The sequence below is a fragment of the Leucopleurus acutus genome (assembly GCF_964270905.1).
Source record: "Leucopleurus acutus genome assembly, chromosome: 8".
Lineage (NCBI taxonomy): Eukaryota > Metazoa > Chordata > Mammalia > Artiodactyla > Delphinidae > Leucopleurus > Leucopleurus acutus.
In genome coordinates, this window is record NC_139151.1 from 102713117 (window position 1) to 102726623 (window position 13507).

The following is a 13507-nucleotide window of genomic DNA, read 5'->3' on the forward strand; positions in this document are numbered from 1 at the left end:
CCCCTATCTGCACAGGCAACTGGGGGACCTGGAGGAGATTCTGGCCCTGAAGACCAGACAGCCAAGTCTGCTGGGCCCAGGAGAGCAGGGGCCCCTCCTGGCCCCCTGGCTTCTTCTAGACTTGCTGGGCTGTTCCTCCTCTATCCTTCTCCTTTCCTGGGGTCACTGCTTTTTCCCTCCCCCAGGTCCCCTCCTCCATCCCAGGGTTCCTAGACTTTCCCAGGGCCTTTGCTTCACTCTCTGCTCCCCAACCACGCTCATTTTCCGGGGCTCTGCTTCCTTGTGCCTCTCTCCCCTGGTCACTTCCTCATTCCACCAACACGATGCCTCATCGGATCCTGGAGGTGCCCACTGGCTGGTGGGACAGAGAGTCTGGCTTGGGTACAATCGCCCTCCCTAAGCCTTTTCCCCACTGAACAGTGCACCCCCTTCATGTCTGTCTGTCGACTTCGTCTTCCAGCTGTCTCCCTATCTCTCAGCTTCCTTGCCTCGGTTTCCCCATCCTCAGCCCCTTCTCAAGCTCTAATCCTTATATAACGCTGGGAGGTGGACTCTATTACCACCCACATTTTAGATTTAAGGACACAGAGGCGCTGAGAGTTTGGGTGACCTGCCAGGGCGCCAAAGCTGGTAACTGGCGGCTCCCAGCCAGCGCGCTCTATCTAGGCCCGGTGGCCAGCCGAGGGGTGGTCTCCCGGCTCCCCTCCGCCCCTGCTTCGCCCATAGGCTCCGCCCCCACCGACCGTAGCCCCGCCCCGCCCCGGCCCCGCCCTCGCCCCGCCCCGCCCCGGCTCGGGCCGCCGGAGGACCAGGAGCTGAGGACCCCGATCCCGCGGCGGCGGCGGGGACGATGTGGTTCTTTGCTCGGGACCCGGTCCGGGATTTCCCGTTTGAGCTCAGCCCGGAACTCCCCGAGGGCGGCCCTCCCGGGCCCTGGGTCCTGCACCGCGGCCGTAAGAAGGTAAGAGCGACCCCGCTCCGCAGGCCGCAGCGGACCTCGGTCTCGCCTAGTCAGCGCCGCCGGCTCCGCCGCGTCGCGCCCGCCTGACGTGGCTGCGGAGCCTCTAGGGCTACGGGCCGGGCGGGGGGACGGGCAGTGCCGACGTGGCGGGCGGAAGGACCGAGGGACCGACAGGCGGACCCAACCAGGGTTACGTGGGCCCGACTCTGTCCCCAAGGGTTGACTTGGGGAGAGACCAGGCCGGCGGCCCTTCCTTTCCGGCACTGGACCAGCTCCGAGGACCATCTCGGAGGTGGAGTGGTCTGCCCAGGACCCGGCCCACACACCTGAGGCCGCTCCGCCCTCCCACAGGCCACAGGCAGCCCGGTGTCCATCTTCGTGTATGACGTGAAGCCCGGCGTCGAAGAGCAGACCCAGGTGGCCAAAGCTGCCTTCAAGCGCCTCAAAACTCTCCGGCACCCCAACATCCTGGCCTACATCGATGGGCTGGAGGTACCTACCTGCTGCTCAGTCTGCCCCGTCTCTGCCCCTCACCTTTTCCCAGTCTCCCACTCCTGGCTTCTGCCTTCCTGCCAGTTTCCAGCCCTTCTGCCCCAGCGCCCCCCAGATTTGACTTCCTCTTCTCCACCCCTCTCCCCATCATGTCTCTCATCTCGCCTTCCTCTCGCCCCATGCCTCCCTGATCCCCCGTGTCCCCTTCAGACAGACAGATGCCTCCACATAGTGACAGAGGCTGTGACTCCGCTGGGAGCGTACCTCAAGGCGCGAGCAGAGGCTGGTGACCTGAGGGAACTGGAGCTCTCCTGGGGGCTACACCAGATTGTGGTGAGGTGGGGGGCAGTGGTGATGAGAGCAGGGATGGGGGGCTGCAGCTACTGGGCTGTGATGGCTCCTTCTGCCCCCAGAAAGCCCTCAGCTTCCTGGTCAACGACTGCAGCCTCATCCACAACAATGTCTGCATGGCCGCTGTGTTCGTGGACCGCGCTGGCGAGTGGAAGCTTGGGGGCCTGGACTACATGTATTCCGCCCAGGGCAATGGCGGGGGACCTCCCCGCAAGGGGATCCCCGAGCTTGAGCAGTACGATCCCCCGGAGTTGGCCGATGGCAGTGGCAGAGCGGTCAGAGAGAAGTGGTGGGTGACTGCGGGGGGGTGGTGGTGGCATGCCCCACCCTGCCCTATTCTGGAAGCCCCTGCAGCCTCAGGACCCCTAGATTAGCTGGTACTCCCCTATCCCCTGCCACCTGACTGAGGAGGAAACTAGGGTCCTCAGGATGGGGCCCACTCCTTGCTCCCAGGATCCTCGGGGAGGTAGGGCAGGATAAACACAGGCTTTGGGGTCAGGTGGTTCTGAATTTTAAAGTTGTGTGACCTGGGGTGGATGTCCTTGCTCTTCTGAGCCTCAGTTTCCTTATCTGTCAAATGGGGCTAATGAAACGTGCTTCTCGGGGCTGATGGGAGGATTAGCTGAGGAACACAGCCCAGGGTTTGCCATGCAGTGAGTGCCTAGTGCCCAGGGTAGATTGGAGGCCTATGCTGGCAGGTGGCAGGGCCTTGAGCAGCTCTGGTCACTGCCTCAGGTCAGCTGACATGTGGCGCTTGGGCTGCCTCATCTGGGAAGTCTTCAACGGGCCCCTACCTCGTGCAGCCGCCCTACGAAACCCTGGGAAGGTGAGTGTCTGACCCCACCCGGCCCCTCTCCACCAGCCAGCCAGCCCCTGCCCTGACCCTGACGCTTCTCCCACAGATCCCCAAGTCACTGGTGCCCCATTACTGTGAGCTGGTTGGAGCCAACCCCAAGGTACGTCCCAACCCAGCCCGCTTCCTGCAGAACTGCCGGGCACCTGGTGGCTTCATGAACAACCGCTTTGTGGAGACCAACCTCTTCCTGGAAGAGATTCAGGTGAGTCCCCTGCCCCACCCTGGGCTCTGGCCCTACCTTCCTCACCCCTGTGTCCCGTCCCCACTTTATAGGCTCCCTGATCATTAGACCCCAGGAGACAAGCACAGACTGTGGAGCTAGGCTGTCTGGGTTCAAACCCTGCCTCCAACTGTCATTTATGTGTGACTTCTCTTGGCTGAAGTTCAGTCCTAATAACAGAACCTACTTCAAAGGAGCAGGGTGAGGAGTCAGTGAGTTTGACTTGCACAGTGTAGTTTCTGGCACATAGTGGGGCTTAGTGACTGCTCCGGGCACTCTGTTAACGGGCACTGGCCCTGAATGTTGGGCTGTGGTGTGGGTAGCAGGGTGGGGAGGGAGAGTCAGACCCAGATCCCTGCTCTCAAGGATCTAGTGGGGGGTAAATGGACCAGGCCCCCAGCCTTGGGGACTCTCACTGGGGGAAAGGGACAGAAAAACCCATAAATGAGGAAAGCTGTGCTTCCTGGAATGTGGATAAGTGCCGGGAAGGAAAACACTGAGGGTTGGGTGTTTAGGGAAGGGCTCTCTCAAGGGTGATGTTTGAGCTGTGACCTGAAGGGTGTGAAGGTGGGAGTCATGGGGATGGTAACTGGTGAAGAATGTTCCAGGCAGAGGGAACAGCAAATGGAAAGATGGTAAGGAGGGACCCCTCAGCTTAACCTCATTGAACCTCAGTTTCCATATCTGCCCAGTGAGAATAACTATAGTATCTGCTGACCCATAGCACTGTTGTAGGGAATGAAGGAGGGAGGCTCTGCCCTGGACACCCGTTCTGACCCGGCCTTGTGTGGGGCACACAGAGAGGTGACTGAGAATCCGGAATGGGGGAGGAGTGACAGACACTTCCACAGACCTCGATGGTCTGTGGAATCTTGACTCAGATAGGGGCTGGGAGGCCTTCCGAGGATGGGAACATGAGCTGAAGAAGGTGCTGGAAACGCTGAGCCCTGTTGCCTCCTGGGCAGTGTAGGGACAGCAGGAGCTCTGTTACGTGGAGTTCTTCTTCTCACATGGCTGGCTCTGCCGGGCTGCCCTTCTCCGTAATATGTGCCCCACAGGAAATAGGCTGTTTCTGGCAGGTCCCGATGAGAGCGTGGGAGGGCAGTGTCCAGTGGCCCCTCTTCCCATCATTGAGCGCAGCGGTGGAGAGAGCCCGGCTGTGACTCTCAGTGTGCGACCTTGGATGCGGTTTGGCCTCTCTCTGGGCCTTTGCTCCCCTGAACCCTGTCGTCAGAGCACCAAGCCTGCCTCCCACACTAGATTGAGCTGCTCAAGGGCCAACCAGGTCCTCCCCAACCCCAGTTAGAGATCACCTCTTCTGGCCCAGGCAGCAGCTCTGGCGGTGCGGGTACAGCAGAGAGCACAGGGACTTTGGAAGCGTACAGGACAGGGTTATAATCCATGCCCTACCATTCCTGCCTGGTGACCTTGAGCCTCAGTCTCCTCCTTTGTAAATGGGGGAATGACAGCACTTCTTCACAGCCTGTAGCACAGCAGAGGTGCCACACCACCGGGTCATACCCTTCCTTGACGGCTTCTTAGCTGTGTAACTTTGGACAGGCTCCTTGCCCTCTCTGTGCCTCAGCTTCCTCATTGGATTATTTCATCTGAGTAAAGGTTTTAGCATGTAACCTGCCTGGCACGTAGTTTGTGCTCAGGAAGTGTGAGTTGTGGGTATTACAGCCTCGGGGAGGTTAGGAGGACTGAAGGAGACCATCGAGCTGACAGCCTGGCCTGTTTGGGCCCAGTGGGAGGACGAGCTCTGGGGGTACACTGCACCTCATCCCTGCCTTTCCACAGCCTGCCACGACCTCCACCCACGGAGCTGCAGGTGTGCCCAACCCAGCCAGGCCCAGGGTGCCAGAGTGAGCCCCTTGGCCTCACTAAGCCTGTTTTCTCGTCTGTGCTTTGGGGTTAATGGTACTCACACCTTGTGTCGTCCTGAGGAGCAGAGGCAACGCTGATAAAGGGCTTGATCCCCCTAGTGGCTGCTTTCACAGCAGCAGGCCAGGTGGCAGTGACAATAATGACGGTCACTGACTGAGCGCCCCCAGTGTGCCGGGCAGCTTTCATGTGCGTTTTCTGGTTGAATCCTCGGCACAGTTCTGTGAGACAGTACAGTTACTACCCCATTTTACAGGTGGGGGAACTCGCCTAAGGTCACACGGCTAATAAATGGGAGAGTTGGGATTTGAACCCAGCCCATCTGGCACCCCAAGCTTAAGTTTACCTTCGGGTTGGAGGTGACCCCCGTCCTTGCCCGTGGCTGAGAGACCGTGACCAGGCTGATTTCCCATTCCCTGCATCCTGTCCCTGCTCCAGATCAAAGAGCCAGCCGAGAAGCAAAAGTTCTTCCAAGAGCTGAGCAAGAGCCTAGACTCGTTCCCTGAGGATTTCTGCCGCCACAAGGTGCTGCCCCAGCTGTTGACCGCCTTCGAGTTTGGCAGCGCAGGGGCTGTTGTCCTCACGCCCCTGTTCAAGGTGAGTGGGGCCTGGAGCCTCAGGAACTGTGGGCCCAGAGACTGGCTGAGTAGGTCTGAAGGGCAGAAGAGAGGCCAAGGGCGTGGCCAGCCTCGCTGGTGTCCTGGCAGGGGCAGCCTGGTCAGGGAGATCCAAGCCCACGTGACGGGGAGCTTTTTTTTAATATATGTACTTTTTTTTTTTAAATTTTATTTATTTTGGCTGTGTTGGGTCTTTGCTGCTGCGCGCGGGCTTTCTCTAGTTGCGGTGAGCGGGGGCTACTCTTCGTTGCGGTGCGCGGGCTTCTCACTGTGGTGTCTTCTCTTGTTGGGGAGCACGGGCTCTAGGCACACGGGCTTCAGTGGTGTGGCTCGCGGGCTCTAGAGCGCAGGCTCAGTAGTTGTGGTGCACACGGGCTCTAGAGCGCAGGCTCAGTAGTTGTGGCGCACGGGCTTAGTTGCTCCACGGTATGTGGGATCCTCCCGGACAGGGCTCGAACCCATGTCCCCTGTATTGGCAGGCGGATTCTTAACTGCTTCCCACCAGGGAGGTCCGAGGAGGAGCTTTGACATCCAGTGGTTCAGCAAGTCAGGGTCACCTGACCAGCTGTCAGGGAGGTGGTGGGGACTTCTTGTCCCTGGGGAAGGGACACCCTGTGCCTCCAAAATTCTTTTTCCAAACACTCCTTCCTTCAGAGCCTATAGCCCTTCCTCCATTTCCTCAAGACAGCCTCCCTGGTCTGACCTGGGCACTCTGGCTCCCAGGGCCCAGGGGATCACCTGCTCACCACCTCACTTTCCTTCCTCCTTCCTGACCACTCAGCGCTTAGCTCTCTTGCTTCTAGGGGCTGGATCCTCTCCCCCTCCTCAGACCCCAGCCCACTGTTACTGGGGCGCCTGCCATTTCCCGCTCGGTGGGAGAACCCTTTCCCCAAACGAACTTGGAATGCGGGAAGCGGGGAAGACGGCAAGTGAATCTTGTGGAGCTGAGAACCCCCAGAAATCACAGGCAGAATTCTGTGTGCATGTGGTGTCTAGGTGCTTGATTATACGGAAGGGCACAGAGCCTTTGTGAGCCTCCTAAGAAAGGCCTTGACGCAGAAGGGTTAAGGGCAGCGCTGACTGAGACGGAGTACGGGCAGAGGGGCTGCTGGGGATGTGCCTGCCCCACCCCACCGCCCTCACCCCGTTCCCACCCTGGGAAATCAGCAGGGAGCCTGAGGGAGTTAAATGAGCCCAGTGAAGTCATCTCAGTCCTGTGGACGGAGCTGAGCCCCTCTTCCCGCGCCTTCTCTCAGGTGGGTAAGTTCCTCGGCGCTGCGGAATATCAGCGGAAGATCATCCCTGTCGTGGTCAAGATGTTCTCATCGACTGACCGGGCCATGCGTATCCGCCTCTTACAACAGGTAGGGGCCATGGCACACCCTGCCTGCTTCCACCCCACCCGGACCCCACCCTGGCTGCACGGGAGGCCCCCTCCTCACCTCCAGCCCCAGGCAGGTAGCTCAAGCCCCTGCGCCGGCTACACAGGGACCCCAGAAACCCCTCCCTGAAACATACACACCGGTGAGGAACAAGCGGGGCTGTGCTCTTAGGAAGTCAAGATAATCACAGGGCTCGTTGGCAGCTTTGGGAATGCCCCGTCCGCCCGGGCTGCAGGGCTTAAATGCCTCCCCCTGCGCCGCCCAATCTCCTGGCTCGGTCCCCTCTAGAGTGGGGATAATGTCTCTCTTGCCAACCCCAGGGCAGCTGGGAGCATCATACAGGACTGATGGGATCGAGGGTGGGGGCCACCCGTGCTTCCAGGCAACATTCCCTCTCCGGTGCTCAACACACCAGCCTTCCTCACAGCGCTTCTCTGGGCGGGGGTTGCACTCCTTTTTATAGACAGGTGGTGGAGGCTCTAAGAGGGGGTGTGACCAGTTAGCCTGCTGAGCAGGACCAGAGGCCAGGCCCTCCACCTCCCATTCCCAGGCTCTTCTCAGCACCCTCCTTGCAGCCTCACCAGTCCACGTGGGCCTGAGGCCAGATGCGAGGTGGGGGCCTCAGGAGACTCCCCTGGCCAGCCAGTGCCTGCCAGGTGGAGAAACCATGTTAAGGCTGATCCCATGTCTCTGGTGAGGGGTAGAAGGGCTGACTGCCTTCTCATGCCCCAACCCGGACCACAGATGGAGCAGTTCATCCAGTACCTTGATGAGCCAACAGTCAACACCCAGATCTTTCCCCATGTCGTGCATGGCTTCCTGGACACCAACCCTGCCATCCGGGAGCAGACAGTCAAGGTGGGTGTAACCAGGCCCAGAGGGGCCACCCCTGGTTTTCTGAGGCTTAGAGGGGGCTCATCAGAGGACACACAGGCCTTGGTTTTGGCCTGTGGGTCGAGCAGGTTATGGGAGGGGCAAGCACTGTTCTGCATGTAGTTCCAGGCTGTGGGTACAGCTCGGCAGGTGGTGGGGGCAACAGGATGGGCATGACCAATAGTCCTCCATTCAGCAGACACGCTTTGTGCCCGGCCCTGTGTCCCATGCTGGGGTGCAGTATGCACAGGCAGACCAAGCTCCCTGCCTTCTTGGAGCTTCTTTTCGAGGAGAGGGGGAGGGGGCTTGGCAGACAATAAACAGAATTAGAAAAAAGTATATTATGTTAGAAAGCGATGGAGAGTGTGAAGAGTTTGCAGTTCTAAAAACAGTGATCAGGGAAGACCTTGCAGAGGAGATGTTGTTTAAGGAAAAAAGGTGAAAAGGGGTGAAGGAGGAGATTTGGAGGAAATATGTTGCCTGCAGAAGGAACAACATGTGCAAAGGTCCTGAGGCTGGCGTGTACCTGGAGTGTAGGAGTAGCAGCAAGAGGTTCAGCATGGCTGAAGGGGCATGATTGTGGGCAGTGTAGTCTGAGAGGTCATGGTAGGGCCAGGGCCTCGTAGGGCATGGCAGGGACCTGTTGCATTCATGGGAGTGAGACAGGAACCCTGGGGGATTGAGCAGAGCACTGACCTGATCTGACCTGTTGCAAAACACTGTGTTGCTGTGTGGAGAACTAACTGTCAGGGCAAGGGTGGAAGCTGGGACACTGTTAAGTGCTATTACAGTGGCCCAAATGAAAGATGACAGTAGCTCAGACCTGAGTGGTAGCAGCAGGTGGAGAGAAGGGGCAGCATTGTGAAGGTGGAGCTGACAGTATTTGGTGATGGGTAGATATGGAGTCAAGGATGGCTCCAAGGTTTCTGGCCTGAGCAACTGGAAGGTTCAGTTGCCATTTACTGAGAAGACTGGGAGGAACAGTTTTTTTGTTTTGTTTCGTTTCGTTTTCTAAATACTTATTTATTTGGCTGTGTCGGGTCTTAGTTGTAGCATGTGGGATCTTTCGTTGCGGCGCGTGGGCTTCTCTCTAGCTGTGGTGCGCGGGCTCCAGAGTTCACAGGCTCAGTAGTTGTGGCTTTCGGGCTTAGTTGCCCTGCGGCATGTGGGATCTTAGTTCTCCGACCAGTGATGGAACCCGCGTCCCCTGCATTGGAAGGCAGATTCTTAACCACTGGACCACCAGGGAAGTCCCTGGGAGGAACAGTTTTGCGGGAGGAGGTCAGGCCCAGTCTTGGCATGTCTGTTAGCCAGGTGGACATGCACTGGTTATGTGTGTGTGAGGTTTAGGGGAGAAGTCTGGGCTGCAGGTGCGCATCTGGGCACGGTCAGCTAACAAGGGCATTCGAAGCCGTGAGATGGGTGAGCTCGCCTAGGCTGAGGTGTAAAAGATACGAGGCTTGAGGAGTAGCTCTGGGGTGTCTGAACAGTAAGATCTCAGCAAAAGGAGACTGAGAAGCAGCAGTAGGTGAGGTCAGAGAACCAGGAGAGGGCGGTGTCCTGGAAGAACAAGAGACCAAAGTTGCGAGGAGGAGGGAGAATTCGGGGCTGTCAAAGCTGCTGAGGGGTCAAGTTTGGTGAGGATGGAGAATTGTCCTTTGGATTTAGCAACATGGAGATCATTGGTGACCTCAACCCAAGCTAATTGGTAGAGAGTGTATGTGGAGGTGTTTTTGTGAAAGTCTGAGTAGAGTGCACGCAACAGAGAGCTGACGGAGAGGGATGGGAGACAGGAGTGCAAAGCAGTGGGGGTCACCTTCCTCAGCATTCTGGGTAGGGGCCAGGACCAGGTTGGGGGTCGGTTGGGGAGGGCTTTGGCGGGCTTTGTCTCCTCAGTGCCCAGGGCCACTGGTGGCCTCCAGAGTATGCCCGCTCCAGCCCACACTTTCCGCCGTCTCCCGCCCTGCAGTCCATGCTGCTCCTGGCCCCGAAGCTGAACGAGACCAACCTCAACGTGGAGCTGATGAAGCACTTCGCGCGGCTGCAGGCTAAGGATGAGCAGGGCCCCATCCGCTGCAACACCACCGTCTGCCTGGGCAAAATCGGCTCCTACCTCAGTGCCGGCGTGAGTGCCCTGCACAAGTGCCGGGAGCTCTGTCACCGTCACGGGACCACAGCCAGGTCCCCCAGAGCCAGGTCTCCTTGTGTGGGGCCTGTCATCCTCCCAGAGACCTAGGCCCTGGGTGCTCCAGCCCAGTGTCTGAGGGTGGAGTGAGTTGAACCGGGTCACACCGCCAGTAGGTGGTGGGTCTGGGAACCAAACCCAGGCCTGCTTGCCTCCACGGCCTTGCATCCCCTCCCCTCAGCCAGGGCCTGTGAATGCAGACGCCTGCAGCTCCCAAGCCCTTAACAGGAATGAATGAGTCGGTCTGCGGTGCAGGTGGGGAGGGAGGCACTGGCCTCAGCCCTGAGGCAGCTGCTGCTCTGGCCCCTGTCACTCTGAGGCAGCGTGAGCCCAGTGATTTGGGAGGAGAAGCCAAGGTCTAGAGTTTTAAGTAAATTCTCCCCATTTGTTAGTGATTAACTCCCATTTCTTAGACTCTGGAGACCCCGTGGATGGCCTCTGTTCTGGGAAGTAAGGCCTGTCAGTTCTGGGCCCCGCACTGATCCTATACTCAGGAGCCCTCTTCCCGCCCCACCCCAGACCAGACACAGGGTCCTCACCTCCGCCTTTAGCCGGGCCACTAAGGACCCGTTTGCACCATCCCGGGTCGCGGGTGTTTTGGGCTTCGCCGCTACCCACAACCTCTACTCGATGACTGATTGCGCCCACAAGATCCTGCCTGTGCTCTGCAGCCTCACCGTGGATCCTGAGAGATCCGTGCGGGACCAGGTAGGGCACAGCTGGGGCTGGGCCCTGGAGCTGGGGCTCTGGGGGATACCTGGGCCCTAGCTGGCCTGGCAGGCTCACGGGAACCTTGGAGGCCCCAGCTCTGCCCCTTGCTACCCCACAGGCCTTCAAGGCCATTCGAAGCTTCCTGTCCAAACTGGAGTCTGTGTCGGAGGACCCCACCCAGCTGGCTGAAGCCGGTGAGTGGCCCACACTCGTGTTCCCTGTGACTCTTGCCACATTCTTAACTGTCACCCGTCATGGTCCCCTTCTACCTCATTGGAGCGTCCGAAAGCTGGAAGAACCCTAGAGGACAGACTGTACATCACTCCCCCACCCCCATCTCACAGTTGGGAGAACACAGTACCTGGAGAAGGGGGACGCCCACTGCAGGTTGCTCTGTTTCAGTTCTTGCCCTCCTACCACCCTCCCCATGGAAGCCTGAGGTGTCCATACCTGTCTCTCCTGTCACTGCCCAGAGAAGGACGTCCATGCAGCCTCCAGCCCTGGAATGGGAGGAGCCGCAGCCAGCTGGGCAGGCTGGGCCGTGACAGGGGTCTCCTCACTCACCTCTAAGCTGATCCGTGCACACCCCACGGCTGCCCCAGCTGAGACCAACGTTCCCCAGAGACCCGTGCCTGAGGGTGAGTGTCCCAGATCGGCTGTATCGGTGACTGAGAGGGCCTGGGGTTGCTGGCACCTAGGACCTGTTACTGATCGACTTCCCCCCGGGATGGTGATGGGGACATAGGAGACGGTACGGTCTAGTCCCCTTGTGAGCTTCCACTCTACACACCCCCAGCAACCTCGGCCCTGCTCTGAGACCTTCCTGGGGCCCAGTGTGTGGCAACTCAGTGAGACTCTGCTCCCCAGGACTTCCTGCCCCAGCCCCAGCCCCTGTCCCTGCCACACCCACGACCTCAGACCACTGGGAGACACAAGAGGAGAGCAAGGACGCAGAAGAGGACAGCACTGCTGCCGACAGATGGGATGATGAAGACTGGGGTAGCTTGGAGGTAAGTGGGGCTGAGGAGGCCTACCCGGGCGACCCCAGCTTCAAGGTCACAGGCTCCCCTGCCATTCAAGGAACTCATGTGGGCTTGGCTGGAGTCAGACCTGTCCTCATCTGCACAGCATCCTGGGCAAGTAGGTGTCATGGAGCAGCCGTTGCGGGTTAGAGCTGACAGCTGAGCCCCCACTCAACTCCAGAGGCCAGGCTGCTGGTGATTGGCTCAGCCCACTGACCCTCCTTCCTCTCCTCCACTCCCCGTCCCTCCTATACCTGTTCTAGGGCCCACCCCACCCTGTGACCAGCAAGGAGAAGTCACTCCCAGGCCTGCAACCAACCAGTCCTCCCTGGGGCTGGGCTCAGCATGGGCTGAGGTTGGAGTGGGGCTGTTCTGAAGGGAATGGGGGCAGAGCTCTGGGTGAGACCCCTGAGGCCACAGGCAGGGGTGTGGAACTCTAGATCTCATTACCCAGCTTCATAGAGGAGTGATGACAGGCCAGGTTCAGCGTGTCCACTTTACTGATGGGAGACAGGGCCTAAGGAGAAAACGAGAGGGAAGGCAAAAGAAGAAAGGGTGGAGCCCATGGCTGGGCAGGGGCTAGGGGGCTTCCTTGCCCTTTTGGGTGGAGTACAGGGGGCCCTATGGTCATGCTCTCCTCCCCACACTGCAGCAGGAGGCCGAATCTGTGTTGGCCCAGCAGGACAACTGGAGTACTGGGGGCCAAGCCAGCTGGGCTGGGCAGGTGAGCTGGGTGGGACAGGGTACATGTATGTGGGGTGGAGCCCTGCCCCTCCCTCCCTGCCCCTCCCTCCCTTTCTCTGGCACTATCTCCTCTTTCTCTTTGCAGACCAGCAACCCTGGTCACAAATCCCAGGAGTCAGACTGGAGCAGCTGGGAAGCCGAGGACGCATGGGAGCAGGGCTGGCAGGAGCCAAGCCCCCCGGAGCCACCCCCTGAGGGCACACGGCTGGCCAGCGAGTATAACTGGGGTGGACCGGAGCCTAGTGACAAAGGCGACCCCTTTGCTGCCCTGTCAGTGCGTCGGGAGGCTGGTGCCCAGGTACTCGGCACCTGTCCAGTGGGAGGGTGCAGGCCTGGGGTGGACCTCAACTGAGAGTAGGCCTCCACTCCAGCCCACACTTCCCTTTCCAGCCGAGGCGGGACTCGTGGGGTGATGACAACTGGGAGGGCCTGGAGGCCGAGAGCCGTAAGTGCTTCCCCTGGGCTGGCTGGCTGATGGGCTAGGGCTACCCTCCTCTGGGGCAGGCATGGGCTGGGAAGCTGAGACTCAGGTTGTCCTGACGCCGTAGCCCTCCTCCCCTTCTTGTTCCCAGGACAGGCCAAGGCAGAGCTAGCCCGGAAGAAGCGCGAGGAGCGTAGGCGGGAGATGGAGGCGAAACGCGCTGAGAAAAAGACAGCCAAGGGCCCCATGAAGCTGGGAACCCGGAAGCTGGACTGAACCGCGGGTGTGGGCGCTTCCCAGCCTCGGAGAGCAGGCCCCGCAGATGTATTTATTGTACAAACCCTGGGAGCCCGGCCAGCCTGGCCAGGCACATTTCACATATACATAATCAGAGCCACAATAAATTCTATTTCGCACCCCCTGTGCTGGGCTCAGTCTAGCCCCTCCAAGGAGGCTGGGGTCTGGTGCTGCCCTTCGGAGACTGCGCCCACCACGGACATGAACATCAATTTACTTCGAAAACCCAGAGTAAAGAGGCACGATCTGATTTATCAGTTTCTGGGAAACGCCCTCTGGAAGGAAGGCCGGCAGCGCCAGAGAGACCCAACATCTGCCTATGAACCGGGTGGAGCTGGTATGGGCACCCTTGGAACACGGGGCTCGGGGAAGGGGTCTGCGGGCCCCGAAGGGTCCCTGGGTCCGAGCCCCGAGTCAGGGCACAAGCGAGAGGCGGAGCTCGCCCCAAGTGTCGGTCAGAAACTCGTCGGTGATTGCCGAGGTCCAGACCG

General features: G+C 59.5%; 1 protein-coding gene across 1 annotated transcript; it reads left to right on the forward strand.

The window, feature by feature from the left end:
• Positions 1 to 796: 796 nt before the first annotated feature.
• SCYL1 (SCY1 like pseudokinase 1) lies at positions 797 to 13486 on the forward strand. Its single transcript, XM_082845652.1, has 18 exons — positions 797 to 961; positions 1313 to 1453; positions 1664 to 1786; positions 1867 to 2093; positions 2540 to 2630; positions 2707 to 2862; positions 5203 to 5361; positions 6638 to 6745; positions 7508 to 7621; positions 9606 to 9761; positions 10341 to 10529; positions 10651 to 10726; positions 11006 to 11170; positions 11400 to 11542; positions 12207 to 12278; positions 12384 to 12596; positions 12689 to 12743; positions 12871 to 13486. Exons 1-18 carry the CDS (start codon positions 851 to 853, stop codon positions 12993 to 12995), a joined length of 2424 nt encoding a protein of 807 aa, XP_082701778.1. The 5' UTR covers positions 797 to 850; the 3' UTR covers positions 12996 to 13486.
• Positions 13487 to 13507: the final 21 nt, after the last annotated feature.